Source organism: Hyla sarda, chromosome 8 (genome assembly GCF_029499605.1).
Source record: "Hyla sarda isolate aHylSar1 chromosome 8, aHylSar1.hap1, whole genome shotgun sequence".
Classification (NCBI taxonomy): Eukaryota; Metazoa; Chordata; class Amphibia; order Anura; family Hylidae; genus Hyla; species Hyla sarda.
In genome coordinates, this window is record NC_079196.1 from 83,867,594 (window position 1) to 83,888,656 (window position 21,063).

The window sequence follows — 21,063 nt, forward strand, 5'->3', positions numbered from 1 at the left end:
TTAAAATGTGAAACTAATGTATATGAGAGACTCATTACATGCAAAGCAAGATAGTTCAAGCCGTGATTCGTCATGATTGTGAGGATTATGGCTTACAGCTCATAAAAACCCCAAAGCCCCCCAATTACTATGATTTGGGGAGCCATGTCATCTGCTGGTGTTGGTCACTGTGGTTCATTAAGTCCAGGGTCAACGCATCCGTCTACAAGGAGTTTTTGGAGCACTTCATGATTCCTTTCCTTTTTAAGTTGCATTAATGAAATACAATGGAATTTTGCACGATATTAACATTTTTTGAGTTTTACCTGTATATCGCAGCAGTGAGACCCGATGTGATCAACCACTTTTGATATGTCTGAGCAAAAAGTTGTTTAAACGAAATTACATTACGCTTTAAACTCCCACTCGTGTTTTGAAAGCGTCTTAAAGGAGTCAAACACTGGCTTAAAGGGTAAGCTATCTCTAAAAGTTAACGTCAGAGAGCTGCTTTGCATACATTAAAGGCAAATTTTGCCTTCCTGATGATATCTTATATTTATCATGTTAACATTTCTTGTTCTACTTGTATATATTTGCACATTTTGGTTTACCATTATTTGACTGTTGTAAGAGTCTTTTCGTTGGGGTTTTGTAAAAATGAATGAATAGTTAGAAATCCAAGCATTTTTTTTTTTAACTCCTGTTCTTTCTCTTTTTTTTTTTTTTTTTTTTTTGAAGATCTGTTGCCATTCACAGAGTATCGAGTCAACGTTCACTCTGTTTATGAGGAAAGGGAGAGCTCTGAACTTACTGGAGTGCACAGAACAAGTAAGCATTTAGAATTATGGCCTCATATTTGTTTTGATGAAGCAAATAGAAAAAATGATATACTTTCATGCATCGGAAAAGTTCTTCTATACGCTTAAACTCGCATTGTATTTTAACGTTACAAAATATTTCCATAAAATAACCATTTTTTTTTTCCTGGTTATGGCTTGCTTTTGTTCTGCTGTCACTTTAAAATTGGGGGGAGGGAGGGAAAGAAAGAAAGAGAAGCAAAGCCGCTATTACACTTGGGTTATACCTGATTCCCAAACACAAATCTGCCTAGTGACGCAGCTATAGAAGGATTTCACTCCATAATTTGACTAAATGTAAATACATTTTACATGCCTTAGGGGAGCTGTAGCAGAAGCTGATAATGTTTATGTAAAATCCGTATGTTTAGGCTATATTATCATAGCATTTTAGAGACTGATCTGACATGTTTCTGGATTTACATTGGTATGTGGGGGTCAGTCTGCATCCATGTACAGTAAAAAAAACAGCTTTAAAGTGGTAACAGCTGCAGTCATCCTCATACCAGTATGTAGATCTTCAAGGTTTCTGAACAGTAGAAAGGATGTTGGCTCCTATTGGGATTTTTTTTTCCCGGGAGCTTTAGATTCCTGCATTTCAACCAGAAGTCTGGAGAGATTAAGCCCCCTATCTACATTATATTTGTTTATGGAGAAAGACCCAGACTGTGCGTCTGTCTTTACTTGAACACTGGGCAAACATTCCATTGCATTACATAATCTTCATCCTAAAAGGATCATAAGCAATCTCAAAGTCTGACATGTTTTTAGGACACGGCATATCCCTTTATGGCAATAAAATAACTAATACCTTTTCTACTTCCAGGTAGAGAAGACAATAAAATAGTGGGGACATGTATTTAGGGTATTACACACTTGTCTCAGGGACTTTGTTGAGCTCACATCCTAAAGTTAAGACAGTTTTACCCAAGGCTGTTATTGGTTGAAAAGGCCAATTATTGCTAAAGGCATGTAAAAAGCCCAGCAGTGAACTGTTGATGCTGTCAACTATGGTAGTGAACTGCTGTGTCCATCCATCTGTTCCCTTCCAATGATTTGACTACTTTAAGGCTAGGATTCCACCAAGGTTTTTGCATTGCGTTTTTTAGGTTTAAACGCCAGAAAAACTGCCACATTTTTCCCAGAAATTCTTTTTTTTTTTTCTTTTCTTCTGGCATTTTTTGTTGCCTTTTGAGTGGAAATTGCAGTTTTTGCCCCTTTTTGGCATTTTTTTTTTTTTTTTTTACAAATTTACAAAAAATATGCATTTGGGGTGTTTATCGAAATTTTATTTTTTATGACAATATAAATTTCGTTAAATAATTTTTTTATCACTACTGTATTTATTTTTTAATGGTACCCTAAGAAATTTTTATGAAAAAGGTATGTCCATCCCTTTTTTAGGATCGCCAAAGTCCAAAAAAAGATTAAAAAAACGCCTGCAAAAACGCCAACGTTAAAACTCACATGGCATTTTTCTTGGTGTTTTTTCACTCTCATAGACTTCTATGGGAGGAAGATGCCAAGATTTTTTTTGGAAAAAAAGCCATTCTCTGAACTTTGAGGTCATTTTTGAAAAACAGCCTCTGAGCCCAAAATAGCTGAAAAACGGCCAAAGGATAAAAACTAAAAATAAACGCCAAGTGGATCTGGCATTTTGCAGTTTACTATTGTCTTGCAGCTAACATCTGACTGCGGCGTTTTTTCACAGCACCAATTGACTTGTACATAGTAGATCATCGCTCCTGTCAAGCAGGTATCTGCCCATGTAAAAGAACCCTTATTCTCTTGGTTAGGCCATGTTTACACATGCAAGATTCTCTCAGGATGTACATGTGGATTTTACACTTGAATCGGAACATAACCGCTGACACTACCCCTTTAAAACTTTTTGTAGAAATTGGCGTTTCAGCGTCTTAAATTTAATTATATTATATCATATGTATACTACAGGAATATTTGACTTTAAAAACGTTAATTTATATATCTTTTAATATAAGCCTTGGATTCCCCAACTGGAATGGACTTTTCTGAAATCACCACAAACTCCTTCACTGTGCACTGGATTGCTCCTCGTGCAACCATCACCGGATATAGAGTGCGGTACCAGTTGGAGAGTGGAGCTGGACGTCCAAGGGAGGAAAGAATTCCACCATCCCGCAACTCTATCACCCTTACTAACCTCATTCCTGGCTCTGAATATCTTGTGAGCATCATTGCTGTCGCTGCTTCTCAGGAGAGCTTACCTCTTGTAGGACAGCAAGCTACTGGTATGTGTTTAGGGGTGTGTGTGTGTGTGTGTTTGATGCATCTGAAATTTTTTTTTTTTTTTTTCTTCCTCTCACTAAAGTGTGTGTGTGTTTGTGTGTGTGTGTGTGTGTGTGTGTGTGTGTGCATATAAATTCATTTTTGTATATCATTTTTTTTTTTTTCTAGTATCTGATATTCCAACGGATCTACAGGTAACATCTGCCAACCCCAACTCTATCACCATTGCCTGGGATGCACCTGCAGTCAATGTGCGGTACTACAGAATTACTACTTCTCAGACTGGTAAGACACTGTTATTTGTAAAGCTTTTTTATGTAGCTCTTAATAATAGAACTTCGCACACCACTTATTCACTGTGAAGTAGATACTGATTTTATTAGCAATCCAAAAGCAAACTTTATGACGTTTCAGTTAGGACAGAAACTTCATATTGTTTGCTTTTGGATTGCTAATAAAATCAGTATCTACGTCACAGTGAACAAGTGGTGTGCAAAGCTCTATTAAGATTTATCTAAGGATTGGGATTCCTAACTCCAGCACCCACGACGTATCTCTACATAGCCTTTTTATGTAGTACATATATTTTATTAGAATGTTGACAGTGTGTGTGTTTTTTGTCTACAAAAATCTACAGGATCTCATGGCCCAGTTGACGAGTTCACCGTTCCTGGAATTTCCAACAGTGCAACGGTTAATAACCTAAAGCCAGGCGTGAGCTACACCATTACTGTCTATGCTGTCACTGGTCGTGGAGATAGTCCTGCCACCAGCAAACCTGTTACAATTACATATGCCACAGGTAGACTTTGTATAAAATATACTAATTTTGTTTCCCAATCTGTTACACCTTGTTCTAGGTTTACAGTCGAGCCCCTGCAAGTCATATATTTTTTATCTTCTTTGTTTGATAGGAGTGGACCAGCCCACAGAGATGAAGGTCACTGACGTCCAAGATGAAAGCATTCATGTACGATGGACACCTTCTCCAGGCCCTGTCACTGGATATAGGGTGACTAGTGTCCCCAAGAGTGGTCAGGGTGAGACTATTACACAAACTGTACCTGCAGGTAAGATTTTGGTTTTGTGCGGGGGGAAAAAAAAAGTATAATATAAATCAGGATAAAAGTAATGTATGTTTGCACTTTCTAACATAAATTAATATAATGCATGAATAAAGAGACTGGCTTACTCCTCTTGTATTAGATGCTTGAGGAATGGCGCATATAGCATGCGTAAACACGGTATATGTGTGACTGCATAATTCGACTTGCTGTGAGCTTCATAATTTTTTTTTTCTTCTTTTTTTTTATTTTATCAATTTATTTTGTTAGTTTTTGCTTTGCATGTTCACTTTTAAATACGAACACCACACCCACTATATATGTTTTCTTTTCCAACAGATCAAACAGAGATGACCATTGTGGGGCTTCAACCAACTGTTGAGTATGTCGTCAGTGTGTATGCCCAGGGAATAAGTGGAGAAAGCAAACCCATTGTTGAAACAGCCGTTACCAGTGCGTATCCCCTTGCTGTTCTGCCGTATTTTTCTTATAGTACTGAAAACTTTCCATTAGGGTTTAGTACATCTTGAATATTTTATGTTGATAACCTGTTTAAACCCCAAAGATCAAGTGTATGGATCCTCCTTTTATAGATCACATATATATAGGATATCATGTTTTGTTTATCCTTGGCTGCCTTTTGTGGTGCATTTTACCTTTTTGCCCAGACTATAAAATCTATAACTAGATGCATCTAGAATTAAGACCTTCTCTTGACTGGGTTGATTAGTCAACCATTTTGACCAGCAAATATGTAACCGTAATGCTATAGACCAAATTAATGGGCTTATTGTACATTGCTTTTTTTTAAACTAATTTTGCCAGTAAAACCTATTGATGCTGGTCGCTAACTGCTTTCAGTAATAATGCAATAGTGCACATTTGTGGCTTTTGCAGATTAGCTTTCAATTTTTATTTTATTTTTTATTTTTTTGCAGCTATTGCATATGTGGTGGTTTTAATCTGCATCTGCTCCTTTTAAAGCTTTAGTTAGGTTTGGTAGCAGCAAAGTTGGGCAGGGTTCAGGAATTTCAAAGCGTAATTCCTCTTAAAAATTACACTTGAAAATTCCAGTACAGAAGAATCCAATTGCTGTCAATAGGATTCCACTGCACAGCCCACTACAGAATGCCGCTGCGGCTGAAAGAATGACCTCTGTTTCTTTAAGCAGAATCTGAGCGGAATACATTGCAGTCTTCGGGGACCGCAATGTCCATGCGATCCTCACGCTGCTGATTGTCACAGGATGCCCTCAGATTCTTCAGGCAGATTATATCAGGCCAGAGAATACTCAATGTGAACCCAGCCTTAAAGGAGTACTCCGCCCCTAGACATCTTATCCCCTATCCAAAGGATTGGGGATAAGATGTCTGATTGCAGGGGTCCCCCTGCTTTGGACCCCCACGATCTCTTCTGCAGAACCCCCGTTTCTTAGCTGCACAGAGTGAGGATCGCTCTGTGGCTGATGACAGGCGACGCAGGGGGAACGGAGTATTGTGATTTAACGCCCCGCCCCCTCAATGCAAGTCTATGGCAGGGGGCGTGGCGGTATTCTGATGTGCTGGCAGGCACCAGTAGTTTGTGGCGTCGAAAATAACAATGTGGGTTTTACTGAGAATTGCTAATTGCTGTTTTTTTTTTTTGTTTTTTTTTTTTGTTTAGTTTTTTTTTTTGCCCACATAGTAAGTGTGTTTAAAATGTATCTGTGTGCCTGCCAGCATTGGAAAATACACCTTCAGGCTTTTGTTTTTGCCTTTGAAATGGCAAAAGCTATTGCTCCAAAAAATGGCTATTTTCAGTTAGGCTCCTTAAGTTATTAATCAGATTTTTCTCCATATTTAGTATTTTAAAGGAAATCTGTCAGCTGCAAGTGACATTCTAAACTGCTACACTGTTAAATAGCTCTTAGGGTAAGGAGACAATTGACACTACAGAATAAAATAATTTTTCTACATTATAAAAGCTGATGGATATATGAAAAGTGCCAAGTGTTACAAACAAGGCTAAGCTTCCAGCTGACGGCCAATCAAGCAGGGAGAGTGAGGAGGTATTCCAGCCTGCAGCACTTCAAAGGCTTAGGAACACCTCTCTAACACTTGGCACCAAAGAATAAAATAACATTGTTTATGTAATGGAAACAGACAAATATATGAAGAGTATCATGTGCTTCCTTGCTCTAACGTCATCAGCAGTTTGGAACATAAATTGCAGTTGTTGGGTTTAACCTCTTTTAGATGCCACCTATGTATATTGCAAAAATATAGATTTTTATGGTGAGGATAGCCTGTTTAGTACTAGGAAGAGTTTTCTTCTTTTCCTGCCGCTATCCCTCTGCTGCTTGTATTTGCTGCTAACTGCTTTTATGATTAATTTGCCTGACAGACGTTGACCGACCCAAGGGACTGCTATTCCCAGAAGTAGGAGTTGATTCAATTAGACTGACTTGGGAAATCCCAGAGGGGCAGGTTACTGGTTACCGGGTGACCTACTCAAGCCCTGAGGATGGAATCAGAGAGTTGTTTCCTGCACCTGAGTCTAATGATGAGACTGCAGAATTGCACGGTCTCAGGCCTGGCACAGAGTACACTGTGAGCATCGTAGCATTGCACGATGACATGGAAAGCAAGCCCCTCATTGGAGTCCAGAGTACAGGTATCCGGACGCATGGCATGTTCCTTGTGTCCTTTCCTCATGTTGGCCCCTTCAATCTTCTGCACTTAAAGCCATTCACCTGAAGATGCCCAATTTTCTTCCACCACTTTCCATGTCTTAATATCCACTTTATGTTTGCAAGGTTGTGTCTTTTTAATGGGGTTGTCCAGGAATAGAAAAACAGAATGAATTTCTTAATTAGTCTATGGGATTTTCTAACGGCCGTATAGGAATTTGTAACTGCCGTTTTTCAGCAGATTTTCAGATGGAACTTCCAACGGATCTTTAAAACGAATTAATTTTGTAGTGTGAAAGGGGCCTAAGTGTCAAGTTGTAGATGAGTGTTTGTTTTCTCTTATGTTTTTTTGTTTTGTGTTTTTCTTTTTCCCAGTGTTGGTATTGAAGGTCTATATAATCAATGTGTGTGGGTTGTTCTCATTGATGTGCACTGCATGCTGTTTATGCATGTTCTTTGTTTGTGGTGTGTTTTTTTTTGGTCGCTCCTCCTTCCAGTCCTGTAATCATTTGCTATATGCCTTGCAGCAATTCCTGCTCCAACAAATCTTCAGTTCTCTCAAGTCTCACCAACTGGCCTTACATTAAGCTGGTATGCACCTAATGTCCAACTAACTGGGTACCGTGTGCGTGTGAACCCTAAGGAGAAAACTGGGCCCATGAAAGAGATTGATTTACCAGCTAGTACAACAGTCACCTCCATTACTGGACTCATGGTAAGCCTCAGCTGACGGCACCTCAGTCTCATTCATCATAAGCCTTAAATGGCATTAATTTTATTTATTTTTTTACTTCCCTATCTTGGACACATATGCTTACTGGGTCCACTATTAGAGGACAAGAAACATATCCACTATTATAACCCGGAAACCTATCGGTGTGTTTAAGTGTGGGAGGAAAAATAAATAGTCGGAGGATACTAAAGCATGCCTGCAGTGGCAGTTTTTGAGCCAAAGCCAGAAGTGTATTCAAAATGAATAGGACATATAAAGGAAGGACTTACACTTCTCCTCCCTTATGGATCCACTTCTGACTTTGGCTCAAAAACTGCCAGAAAAAAAAGTGAAATCCTTTCCTTCGAGCAAGTCTTTTGTCTTTTTCTCTATGTATATGCATACTCCATTGTGCTACGTTTTCTTAAAAATAAATAAAACTATTTACTATATTATTTTACAGGTTGCTACCAAATATGAAGTCAATGTATATGCTGTCAAGGATGGACTTATGAGTCAGCCACTACAAGGCACAATTTCTACCCTTGAAAGTAAGTATTTAGGTCCTAGAACCAATTATTAGGGATTATGTCTACACTAGCACTCACAATCCCTATCCTGACTCATAGTCCTAGCTTGGAATGGTAGTGTGTTGCTTTCCTGTCTCGGATACTTACTTTTTTTCTTTTTAATATGTTTCTCTTACTAATTTTTACAATTATTCTTTCCATGACTGATTTAACTTACATCATTGTATCTGTTCCTAGATGTCAGTCCACCTCGACGTCCACGTGTTACAGATATTACAGAAACTACAGTAACCCTTACCTGGCGCACTAAGACAGAAACAATCACTGGCTTCCTGATTGAAGCAGTACCTTCTGGAGGTCAGACTCCTATTCAGAGAGTGATAAAACCTGATGTTAGAACCTACACAATCACAGGTATGGCTCCATTCTTGCTCAGGGAGTGTTGGGTATGGCTGACCTAATGCGTATATACTTGTAGAACCTCAAAACTCATACAAACTTTTCATATTCTAGGACTACAGCCTGGAACAGACTACAAGATCTACCTGTACACCATAAATGACAATGCCCGTAGTTCCCCTGTCACTGTAGATGTATCAACAGGTAACTGTATAAGGAGGTCGATTACTGACCCCCATTTGCTTCTTTCATAGTGTGCAGATGATCTACCTCTGTATACTTGCAAATAACTTTTTCCTGTAATTTTACAGCGGTGGATAGCCCTTCAAATCTGCGCTTCTTGACCAGCACACCCAACTCCCTCTTATTCTCCTGGCAACCTCCTCGTTCCCGTATTACTGGATACATCATTAAGTACGAGAGAGTTGGTGGAGTGCCTAAGGAACATCTGCCTCGACTTCCAGCAGGAACCACTGAGGCCACCATCACTAGTGAGTATCTTAATACATGGTTAATAGCATTCTGCTACTTTGCTGCATCATCCCTTTCTATGTGTGCACAATTTCAAAGGGGTTTTAAAGTAGGTGGATATTCTATAAGAGGCAGATGGGCACAACTGTTAAATTCATTTTGTTATTTCATGGTATTTTTCTTTAATTTCCCTCTTTTTTTAGACTTGGAACCTGATGTAGAATACATTATTTATGTATTTGCTGTAAGGAATAACCAGAAGAGTGAGCCTCTTACTGGCCGGAAGAAGACAGGTATTTTACTGTTCCAAAAAGTAACATAATTTAGCAGAGTGGGAATAAGTTAAATCTTATAAGTTAAAGTTACATCTTAAAATGATGTGTAGGTACCTAAGCCTAAAATTGTGCATGGTTTTTGATAAAGCAGTGTTTTTTCTTTAGTCAAGACAGCAGAAAAATAGCTTGAAGTGCATTGCAGTAGGCAGTTTGCACGCTGCTCACTTTTTATTGCAGCTTTTGCATTGCATAGTTTTAGTTTTGCCTGTTGCGCTGATAAGCTTTAGGCATTGTCTGGTAATTCTGACTAAATTAATTGCAGCTAAAACAGCTAGTGAAAATACCTTGCTGCTTTATAGAATTATATTTGGATTATTTTCTAATGTTAAAGAGTACCTGTCATCAACTAAACTTTCCCGGATCCCCCTCCCCATCTGTCCCTTACTCTAACTATGCCTATCCCTGTGTTTATTGAGGTTTTAAACACTGTGGAAATACACTTTTTTTTTATTTATTTTTTTATCCCTCTTCATTAGCTCAGTCTTTTTCTGAGGGGTGGAAGGAGGCGGGTCCCGGCAGGCATGATGTCACATGAAGCCTGGCCGGGACTCTGCTTCTGCCAGTCTTCCTGTATGCTGCTCTCCCTCTGCAGCAGTGTTTCCCAACCAGGGTACCTCCAGCTGTTGCAAAACTACAACTCCCAGCATGCCCAGACAGCCAATGCATAAAGACTAAGTACAGGGGAGGGACGGCAGCCTCTGTCTGTCTCTCTGTCTCTCTGTCTCTCTGTCTGTCCTGTCTGTCCTGTCTGTCCTGTCTGTCCTGTCTGTCCTGTCTGTCCTGTCTGTCCTGTCTGTCCTGTCTGTCCTGTCTGTCCTGTCTGTCCTGTCTGTCCTGTCTGTCCTGTCTGTCCTGTCTGTCCTGTCTGTCCTGTCTGTCCTGTCTGTCCTGTCTGTCCTGTCTGTCCTGTCTCTCTGTCCTGTCTGTCCTGTCTGTCCTGTCTCTCTGTCCTGTCTGTCCTGTCTCTCTGTCCTGTCTGTCCTGTCTCTCTGTCCTGTCTGTCCTGTCTCTCTGTCCTGTCTGTCCTGTCTCTCTGTCCTGTCTGTCCTGTCTCTCTGTCCTGTCTGTCCTGTCTCTCTGTCCTGTCTGTCCTGTCTCTCTGTCCTGTCTGTCCTGTCTCTCTGTCCTGTCTGTCCTGTCTCTCTGTCCTGTCTGTCCTGTCTCTCTGTCCTGTCTGTCCTGTCTCTCTGTCCTGTCTGTCCTGTCTCTCTGTCCTGTCTGTCCTGTCTCTCTGTCCTGTCTGTCCTGTCTCTCTGTCCTGTCTGTCCTGTCTCTCTGTCCTGTCTGTCCTGTCTCTCTGTCCTGTCTGTCCTGTCTCTCTGTCCTGTCTGTCCTGTCTCTCTGTCCTGTCTGTCCTGTCTCTCTGTCCTGTCTGTCCTGTCTCTCTGTCCTGTCTGTCCTGTCTCTCTGTCCTGTCTGTCCTGTCTCTCTGTCCTGTCTGTCCTGTCTCTCTGTCCTGTCTGTCCTGTCTCTCTGTCCTGTCTGTCCTGTCTCTCTGTCCTGTCTGTCCTGTCTCTCTGTCCTGTCTGTCCTGTCTGTCTGTCCTGTCTGTCCTGTCTGTCTGTCCTGTCTGTCCTGTCTGTCCTGTCCTGTCTGTCCTGTCTGTCCTGTCTGTCCTGTCTGTCTGTCCTGTCTGTCCTGTCTGTCCTGTCTGTCCTGTCTGTCTGTCCTGTCTGTCCTGTCTGTCCTGTCTGTCTGTCCTGTCTGTCCTGTCTGTCCTGTCTCTCTGTCCTGTCTGTTCTGTGTCTCTGTCTCTCTGTGTCTCTGTCTCTCTGTGTCTCTGTCTCTCTGTGTCTCTGTCTCTCTGTGTCTCTGTCTCTCTGTGTCTCTGTCTCTCTGTGTCTCTGTCTCTCTGTGTCTCTGTCTCTCTGTGTCTCTGTCTCTCTGTGTCTCTGTCTCTCTGTGTCTCTGTAAAAAAAAAAGTCAATGCTGACAACCAGGGGCGGTAGATAACGTGTGGTGAGGGGCAGGGGGGGAGGTGACTGGGAGCTGAGTACTGAACTTCCTGTGGAAGGACCAGTGCCCTTTCAGCATTAGTCCTAAAGGCTGTACACTCACTATGAAAAGCATACGAAGCTGCCTGCAGACCAGGCATACAAGAGAGACCCCTAGTGGCCAAAAGTATAAAATGAAAAAACTGGTATAAATATTTATATTTTTTAATGAAGATATATTACAATGTCTTCATTAATGATTATGAAAAACATATTAAAAGTTTTTGTTGATGACAGGTACTCTTTAAATTTGTAAAGTGGTTTTCTGAGCTCTCCAGTAGAGACACATGGCCAAAGCTCTATGCTGTAGTCAATGTAATCTCTGTATGGAGAGAGCATGGGGTCCTGTGGATAGGGGATAAGATGTTCTGCACTGGAGTAACCCTTTAAAGTTATTTGATTGGAACAAAGCTGTACTTAACTGTAATTCCAGGTACAGCCCCAAATAAAAAGTACAGCGCTCGTGGAGGGCTGTAGAACCAGGTTAATATTTATGGCATATCGTAGTGATTGTCTGGGATTTCCAATTATATAATTTGTATTTATAAAAAAGACAAGAAGGTAATTTTAAAAAGGGGTAATCCTGGGATATAAAACCTTAAAATGTATCACATATCCACAGCATAGCTGACAAGTGTCTATTATAATAGGGAGTCACACTGCTGGCACCCCTAATGATCAGAAGAACAAGGGGGTGTCTCTTGTCCTCAAGTAAGAACTGCACTCAGCCTTATTTTAAATAAATGAAGTGGAAGCATGTGTTTACTTCCACATAATTCACTAGGATTCTAGGGAGGGGGGGAGAAATGGAACCCCTGTTATCATTGGTGGGAGTCCTAGTGGTCACACGCCCTCCAAGCACATACTTGCCTATTCTCAGGAGAACCCCTTTTTAAGATGATCAACAAAAATTTACTTTCACCAAAGTCTCGGAAACTATATATTTTTTGGGGGTTTTTGTAAAAACATTAAATCTATGAATGGATTCTGCAATTAAGCAAATTTGTTATCTCTAATTATAGTTTTTTAAAAATACTTTTTTTTTCAGTGTGATTGCCTCACATTAATGTTTCGTCACCAATTCTAATCAAATTTAGATCAAAACCTCATTCACACTTTTATCCCTGCCTTATTCAGTAGATACCAAATAGATCCTAGTTTTATAGCTTTTCATATACAGTGAAATATTTTCAAAGATTTGAAATGATTTCAAAGATTTGGTCTTCGTTAATAGTCACTATGCATAACGTATGGTGGACTGAATCTATCCCTCAAAGAGGTGGTCTTTTGGAGAAATTTGCTGGATCTGTTTCAACTATTCACCCCCATTAAAATTGCAACGCCAAGATGGAAAGGTTGTAGAATTATGGAAATCACAGCATCAATAGAAATGTAGTTTGATAATCAAGTAATAAAAAATAATTGGAAACAAAATAAAAAATAAAAAAATATTCAAAACCAATCCTTATTTAATAAACAATGAACGCCACTGACCTTTACACACCCTGGCATGCTAACAATTTGCAGATCATTAACATGCCTATAGATTGTGAAATTGGGGAAATCCCTGGGGCGTTTCCTTCTTGGTATTGCAATTTTTAACGATAAGAACCATATGTGTAGATGCCATGCTCCATCGGATGTTATATAAGGTCTTATTTTCATCACTATCCAATCAGACTCCATTGGCTTCTATGAAAGAATAAGACCTATAATGGGGTACTCTGCTGCTCAGCGTTTGGACCAAAATGTTCCGATTGCTTAGAGCTAGCGCCGGGAGCGTGTGACATCATAGCCCCGTCCCCTCATGACATCACACACCGTCCCCTCAATGCAAGTCTCCCACAGATTTGCATTGAGGGGGGTGGGGTGTGACATCATGAGGGGGCAGGGCTAGGACATCACAATCTCCCGACTTTAAGATTTTGTTCCAAACGCTGAGCAGCGGAGAGGGGGGTGGGGTGTGACATCATGAGGGGGCAGGGCTAGGACATCACAATCTCCCGACTTTAAGATTTTGTTCCAAACGCTGAGCAGCGGAGTACCCCTTTTAACACTTAAGCAATATGGGCATAAATGCGGAGCCACGCTTTTGGTTGAAGAGATTTCTATATGATCTCTGTAATTTTGTAATTTATCTCTTAGAATGGCTGATCCATGTATAAAGCTGAAATATTGTTGTGAAAGCACAGCATGTACAGCAGTAAGTGGCTGAATGTTCCAACTGTGTACTTGGATTCCCCAGTGGATTTAATTTGTCCTCTTTACAGCATAAAAATTCTTACAATTTTCACAGTACCATGACTGCTAGATGCAGCGGTACCACAAATCATTGCTGCTGCCTGCTTAAACTAATGCTTTGCTTTTATTGCTCCTAACGCTTTTTTTGGCCAGATGAGCTCCCTGTACTGGTAACACTTCCTCATCCGGGCAAAGGCCCTGAAATCCTCGATGTACCCTCCGAAACAGAGAGAACTCCTTTTGTTGGACAGACAACGTTTGACAATGGTAACGGTATCCAACTTCCAGGCTCTGTAGGACCATCCAGTCCAGCCCATGTAGGAAAGGTCATTGAGGAACATGGCTTTAGAAGTCCCGGTGTGCCCACCACAGTTTCCCCTGTGAGACCAGGGCAGTTTACGCCAGACGGGTACCCAGAGGTGGTTGAAAGATACCCTCATATCAGAGGAGATTTCGATGGGCCTTATCCTCATGGCTACGGACCTCAGATCAATGATACGGGTGTACAGGAGGTGGCATCACACACCACAATTTCATGGAGACCTTTACTGGAGACCACTGAATACGTCATTTCTTGTCATCCTGTGGGTGAAGATGAACCTCCTATTGAGGTAAAGTTGCTGATACTTATACAATACAATACAATTATATTTAGTAGATAGTGATCTAAAGAATTTTAGTGCACCATAAAAACTTTAGAATTCAAGAGTATGTGTAAGGTACTGTTTTTTGGCCTCTGTTTAATGTATATGCCAGGGAAAGCTACAGGCATACGTTAAATGTAGGCAACGGAGTGTGCCATAGGCTATAATGGCATCTGTTTAACCAATAAGCTTTTCGTGACATATCTGTTAAATGGATGCCATTAAGGTCCATCTGTTTTACATGTATGCTCCTTGAGGCATTAAGGCCATTGCAGTTCAGTGTAATAAAAGCGAATGCGGCTCTACGAAACCCAAATTCCCACAATTTGGCAAAACTAGAAGAAAAGATGTTCCAGAATTATTTAATGGGAAGTACGTGTATTTACAGAAACAGGTCAGGAGAGAATATAAAGGATACTCTGTGACTTCTTTTATCTGCAGCTTCACCTATAAATGACATATTCCTTGCGATAAAAGTGAAAATGCCGTTAGACAACTGCAACATGTGAACACTGCATTATCCACATCAAATGTGATGGAATGTTAACCTATGTCTTAGTATTATTATAAATGTCTTTTTACAGTTTAGAGTTCCTGGAACATCTACGAGTGCCAGACTAAATGGTCTTGCCCGAGGAGCAACTTACAATATAATTGTGGAGGCCCTTAAAGGATTAGATCGCCACAAAGTCTTGGAGGAACTGGTGACTGTCAGTAATACTGGTAAGGTCATACATAATGCACTTTTTTTTTCTTTTCTTTTTATTCTATTCCCTTATTATATGCTAAGCATTTTACAATGTTATACATTGTATTAAGTTATAAGATGTAACTCAGAACTGATAAGTTAAGTATTATAGCCTAGAGCTGCAGCTGTCACATTTCTGCCAGTTATTGGAAACAGTATCATTAACCCTTTTTGTGGTTTTGTGATTGCACAATGCTGTCAAATGTCTTTAGTCTGGTTGTCTTCTTATTGAATGCTTTGTTCTGACAGATGTCCCTGATGGCGCCCTGCAACCTGTTGAGGATACCTGTTATGATACATTCAACAGCGCACATTACGCGGTCGGGCAGGAGTGGGAACGTATGTCAGAGTCTGGGTTTAAACTTTGGTGCAAGTGTCTGGGTTATGGAAGTGGACACTTCAAGTGTGACTCTTCAAGTGAGTATACTCCAGTGTTTACATGGTCCTTGTCAAGACCTGGGGCTGTTTGCCCTCTCAGGGATGGCACTGTTAACCCCAGAACACTTTAATACCAAATGATGATCTGCAGGAAGATCTAAAATAGAAACCACTTGATCAATCTATGCCTTCTGGCACTTGATGTTTGACAAGCGTTTTTATCAAGCATGAAGAATGCTGCACTTTTACAGTAATATTTCTTAAAATCTTAATTGCTACGACATACAGCAGTTGTGGGTAAGAAACTAAATATACTGTAAGAATGGTTTGGGCTTCTACCAGGCCATGTAAGCTTTTTACTCAGTTACTTGAAGTGGAAGCCACTAAATGACTGTCGCTCATTGGAGAGCGAGAGAGAGAGAGATATAGAGATATAGAGATATAGATATATATATATATAGATATAGATATAGATATATATATAGATATATATATATAGATATATATAGATATATATATATATATATATATATATATATATATATATATATATATATATATATATATATAATATATATATATATATATTATAATATTCGAGTATAAGCCGAGTTTTTCAGCACGATTTTTCGTGCTGAAAACGCCCCCCTCGGCTTATAATTGAGTGAACTCTCCACCCGCAGTGGTCTTCAACCTGCGGACCTCCAGAGGTTTCAAAACTACAACTCCCAGCAAGCCCGGGCAGCCATCGGCTGTCCGGGCTTGCTGGGAGTTGTAGTTTTGAAACCTCCGGAGGTCCGCAGGTTGAAGACCACTGCGGCCTTCGACATCATCCAGCCCCCTCTCACCCCCTTTAGTTCTTTACAGTACTCACCTCCGCTCGGCGCTGGTCCGGTGCCGCAGGACTGTCCGGAGAGGAGGTGGTCCGGTGGGATAGTGGTTCCGGGCTGCTATCTTCACCGGGGAGGCCTCTTCTAAGCTCTTCGGTCCCGGCCCCAGAATAGTCACGTTGCCTTGACAATGACGCAGAGGTACGTTCATTACCAACGTCCTTCTGCGTCATCGTCAAGGCAACACCTCTATTCTGGGCCCGAAGCGCTGAGAAGAGGCGCCCCCATTGAAGATAGCAGCCCGGAACCACTATCTCTCACACATATTATACACACACATATATATGTATGTATATCCAACTTTATTGCAGTGGGTATTAAAGCAAGTACACTCCAATGAGCAATGGCTATAGATATAATATATTATATTGTGTTCTCTCCACTACAACTTTAATCCAATGCTCAGCAATAAAGTGCAGCACTGTGCTTATCCCAGAAATTATAAAAGAAAACTGTAACCTGTGCCAGCTATCTACTGCTCTGATTTATTTACAACTTTTAAAACCCCCTTAAGGACCAAGCGTTTTCTGTTTTTGCACTTTTGTTTTTTCCTCCTCACCTTTTAAAAATCAAACCTTTCAATTTTGCACCTAAAAATCCATATGATGGCTTATTTTTTTGCGCCACCAATTCTACTTTGTAATGACATCAGTCATTTTCCCCAAAAATCTACGGCAAAACGGGCAAAAAAATCATTGTACGACAAAATTGAAGAAAACACAATTTTCTTACATTTTGGGGGCTTCCGTTTCTATGCAGTACATTTTTCAGTAAAAATGACACCTTATCTTTATTCTGTCGGTCCATACGGTTAACATGATACCCTACTTATATAGGTTTGATTTTGTCGTACTTTTGGAAAAATCATGACTGCATGCACGAAAATGTATACATTTAAAATTGTTCTCTTCTGACCCCTATAACTTTTTATTTTTCCGCGTACGGGGTGGTATGAGGGCTAATTCTTTGCACTGTGATCTGAAGTTTTAATCAGTATGATATTTGTTTTGATCGCTTTTTATTCCTTTTTTTTATGGTATAAAAAGTGACCAAAAATACGCTATTTTGGAATTTTTTTTTTGCGCGTATGCCATTGACCGTGCCGTTTAATTTACGATATATTTTTATAGTTCGAACATTTTATGCACGCGCCGATACCACATGTTTGTTTTTATTATGACATAGATAGATGTAAATAGAAGGAGAGCAGCACCCCAGGCAAACAAGAATCGGTGCACGCAGAGTCCAGACCCAGGTCAGGGATCCATATGTAAGCAAAAATTGGAAATATCCGCAGCACACTGGGTAGTAAAATCCAAAAAAGTTTTTATTCCATCACAGTGAGGGTGTCCAGAACAACGTTTCAACCAGCTCCCTGGTCTTTTTCAAGCTTTGAAACCTTTAATAAGGAAGGGATTAAAATGATATATATTTATTATATTATAATATATATATATATATATATATATATATATATATATATATATATATATATATATATATATATATATATATATATATATATATATATATATATATATATATATATATATATATATATATATATATATATATATATATATTATAATAACTTTTTTTTTTTACACTTTTAGTCCCCTTAGGACTTTTAGGACTTTGATTCCTCATACAGATCAATATAAAACCACATTGATCTGTGTGTCCTGCCAGGCTTTATCATTCAGAGCACAGGAGCTGCCGTGGAAGGAGAGGTAAGCCCTAAGGTTACCTCCAACTGCACCGCAACAGTCCAATTCCCCCCCCCCCCGCCCCAAATGGACCACCAGGGATGGGATAGAGGCACCTTTAGACGCCTCTGTCAGCTTTGAAAGCAGGGCTCTAAAGGGTTGATCGCCGCATGTCTGCTATTAACGCCTCCCCCCGCGCGCTACAGGAATCGGCTGAAGGCCGGCCGGTATGACGTGGAGTCGAGAGCCCGCGCCATACCACCTTAATGGCACATGGACGTGGTCGTTAAGGGGTTAAACAGGACTTTTCAGCAGGAACATTCATATATATATTTTTTCTTAATCTATCTGTTATGATTCATAGAATGGTGCCATGACAATGGGGTCAACCACAGGATCGGTGAGAAATGGGACCGTCGCGGAGAAAATGGACAGATGATGAGCTGCACTTGTCTTGGAAATGGGAAGGGGGAGTTCAAGTGTGAGCCTCGTAAGTATAACAGTTTTATGCCTAGTTAAAATAGATACAATGTGTACCATTGTTATTACAACAGTAGTGTAATGCTGCTCTGACTTTAGCGGTAAAGGGGTAGTCTGCTTTTTGTTCCAGCGTTGGGTTTACCTTTTGGGACCCTTGTCTAATAGCTTGAAGGAGGTAGCTGTGCTGGACAAATTTTTTTTTAGTTTATTTAGGGTAAGCATAAGGCCACAATTGTAGTAATTTTTTAATATAAATGCATGTTTGCTTTTTACAGATGAAGCTACTTGCTATGATGATGGGAAAATGTATAACGTTGGTGAGCAATGGCAAAAGGAATACCTTGGAGCAATCTGCTCGTGTACATGCTATGGAGGACAACAGGTTGGTGATATGTATTTAAATTGTTGGCTTATTTACATACGTGGAGATAGAGATTAATAGAATAATTTTTTTAATAATGTGTATAGGCCAGTTATGCTGGCATCACAAAAACAGTGTAATGTCTGTGTGGAGTTAAGGATAATCTGGAAGTGTTTTTATAGCGAAATTGTATTTGAACAATCCTGCTTGTTTTGACAGGGGTGGCGCTGTGATAACTGCAGAAGACCAGGAGCAGCCGTTTCCCCTGACACCACAGGACACACTGTTTCCCAGTACACACAAAGATATCAGCAGAACTTTGTAAGTATTGAATACATATAATGTAGATGGATGGAACTATTAATGTTGCCTCTGTCCTTTTTAAATACTCATTCTAGGGAAGCTATATTGACACACCTACATTTTAGATTTGTTTGGAGGAACATAAAATGAGGCAAGTGTTTGTGTAGATATTCAATTTGTGAACTTTAACATGTAGCATGAAGATGTGCACAGCTGCCTTAGCAACTGTACCGCCAAGCAAGTATTGTGACTGTGACCTATCTTAAAGGGGTACACCACCACTAGACATCCCTATCCAAAGGATAGGGGAGAAGATGTCTGATCACGGGGGTCCCGCTGCTGGGGACCCCCGTGATCTCCCTGCTGCATCCAGCGTTTGTTTAGGCTTGTGATGTCACTGCCACGCCCCCCTCAATGCTAGTCTATCGGAGGGGGCGTGACAGCCGCCACACCCCTCCCATAGACTTACATTGAGGGGGTGTGGCCGTGAGGTTAAGATGTCACGATCCTCCGCATGGCCAGTCTTCCGGCACGGAGCAAATTTCGCTCTGTGAATCGCATGTCTGGGGTGCCCAGCGGCGGGTCTCCCGCAATCAGACTTTTTATTTTTTTTTTTTATTTAATTTTTTTATTTTTTTTTAACTTTAAATCCTTTGCAGAATGTGAAATGTCCCGTTGAGTGCTACCTTCCACCAGATCTTCAAGCAGACACACAACATTCTGAACAGACCAAGAACTAAGTCTTATTACAAGAGCAATAAGTGTATTCTAGCTGTCCTGGTGGAGCAGCAAAGTGGGGTGGAGGAAGATGTGGACACCTCCTCTGACTGGCAGACAACATAAGGCTTCAAAGTTCATCTGGAGTACTTCCATGCCATTCAGTATTCAATGATTGTAATTTTGTTTTTATTTTGCTTACATTGATCTGGGAAACAAAAAGGGAAATGACTATTTTTAATATTGGGCAGCGTTGTCATTTTGATCCTTCTAGGAAAATACAGTGTGAAGAGGGCCTTTTTTGGCCCACATAACCCTGCAGTGTATTGCTTTTGTTAATAGGCTACAGGATAGGTTGATGTTACTAGGTAAATTAAGAAGGCCGCAAGCGAAAGGGACCAATTTAGCTTTTTTTAATATTACCAATGCAGCGCCAACTGGCTGCTTCTTACACTGATGTCTTTTACCGTATGCACAATTTTAATTCCTTTCTCCGCACAATCCTTACTAATACCTGACCTTCCTTCAGTGTTATTTATCAATGTCTGCTGCATCTTCAGAGGATTCCTTCTACTTAACTATAGAAAGTAATTCTGAAAACTAGGAAGTAATGGCAATTGAATCTGATGTAATTATGGTTGGTGATTTTTATTTTTTTTATACTGTATGTGCCAAAGCTTTTACTACTGTGGAAAGATAACTCTTCTTTTAATAAAATGATCTTAAAAATGTTGAAACAGTGTTTTTATCTTCATTTTGAGCAGTATTTTTATCAAAAATTTTTACCAAAACCAGGAATGGAACAAATAACGAAAAATATTTACATATTTTATTTTCTGCTTTCACTCTATTTTTGTAATAAATACTAATCATAACTAGGTTGAACTCACTGTGTGTGAATATAGTCTGTTTTTAGGCTGCAGTAATACAGGCTCATTTCAGCATCTATATTATAAGCAAAATGCTTCTACTCCGGTCCAGTAGGAACTGTAAGGAATCACTACAGATTTTCAAGTGCCGGCAGAGGGCAGCAGGCCTTGACTCAATCGGTTCATTTTGGTGAATGTATTTCAGCAGTGTAAAGAAGGGGGTGCTTGAGTCAAGGGGGGAAAAGAGCCTGGTAAGAGGAGAAAAGGATTAAAGGGGTAGTCTAGTGTAAAGAAGTATCTTCAGTCTGTTTTGCCCGGGCTGCAAAAAAACTAAAAATAAAAACAAACTCTCCTTCCTCTGTTCCCCCGTAGCGCCACTACAGCTGTGCACAAGGAGGAGGACCGAACAGCTGTAGCGGCGCTACAGGGGAAACAGAGGAAGGAGAGTT

The 21,063-nt window shown here is 40.2% G+C and overlaps 1 protein-coding gene across 5 annotated transcripts in view; it reads left to right on the top strand.

The window, feature by feature from the left end:
• FN1 (fibronectin 1) overlaps nucleotides 1-20,493 on the top strand; it is a 60,030-nt gene extending 39,537 nt beyond the window's left edge. For 2 of the 5 annotated variants that reach the window (XM_056535204.1, XM_056535208.1), the window contains 20 exons: nucleotides 718-807; nucleotides 2,837-3,106; nucleotides 3,273-3,389; nucleotides 3,742-3,906; nucleotides 4,019-4,174; nucleotides 4,508-4,621; nucleotides 6,551-6,820; nucleotides 7,364-7,551; nucleotides 8,012-8,099; nucleotides 8,316-8,492; nucleotides 8,592-8,681; nucleotides 8,789-8,968; nucleotides 9,152-9,241; nucleotides 13,672-14,129; nucleotides 14,747-14,885; nucleotides 15,160-15,327; nucleotides 18,249-18,374; nucleotides 18,640-18,746; nucleotides 18,945-19,046; nucleotides 19,688-20,493. In XM_056535204.1, the coding sequence (XP_056391179.1) occupies nucleotides 718-807; nucleotides 2,837-3,106; nucleotides 3,273-3,389; nucleotides 3,742-3,906; nucleotides 4,019-4,174; nucleotides 4,508-4,621; nucleotides 6,551-6,820; nucleotides 7,364-7,551; nucleotides 8,012-8,099; nucleotides 8,316-8,492; nucleotides 8,592-8,681; nucleotides 8,789-8,968; nucleotides 9,152-9,241; nucleotides 13,672-14,129; nucleotides 14,747-14,885; nucleotides 15,160-15,327; nucleotides 18,249-18,374; nucleotides 18,640-18,746; nucleotides 18,945-19,046; nucleotides 19,688-19,768 (3,176 nt within the window). In that variant the 3' untranslated portion in view covers nucleotides 19,769-20,493. The remainder of the gene's footprint in view (nucleotides 1-717; nucleotides 808-2,836; nucleotides 3,107-3,272; nucleotides 3,390-3,741; nucleotides 3,907-4,018; nucleotides 4,175-4,507; nucleotides 4,622-6,550; nucleotides 6,821-7,363; nucleotides 7,552-8,011; nucleotides 8,100-8,315; nucleotides 8,493-8,591; nucleotides 8,682-8,788; nucleotides 8,969-9,151; nucleotides 9,242-13,671; nucleotides 14,130-14,746; nucleotides 14,886-15,159; nucleotides 15,328-18,248; nucleotides 18,375-18,639; nucleotides 18,747-18,944; nucleotides 19,047-19,687) is intronic. The other 3 variants (XM_056535207.1, XM_056535209.1, XM_056535205.1) reach the window with 2 other exon arrangements.
• The last annotated feature ends 570 nt before the right edge of the window (nucleotides 20,494-21,063 follow it).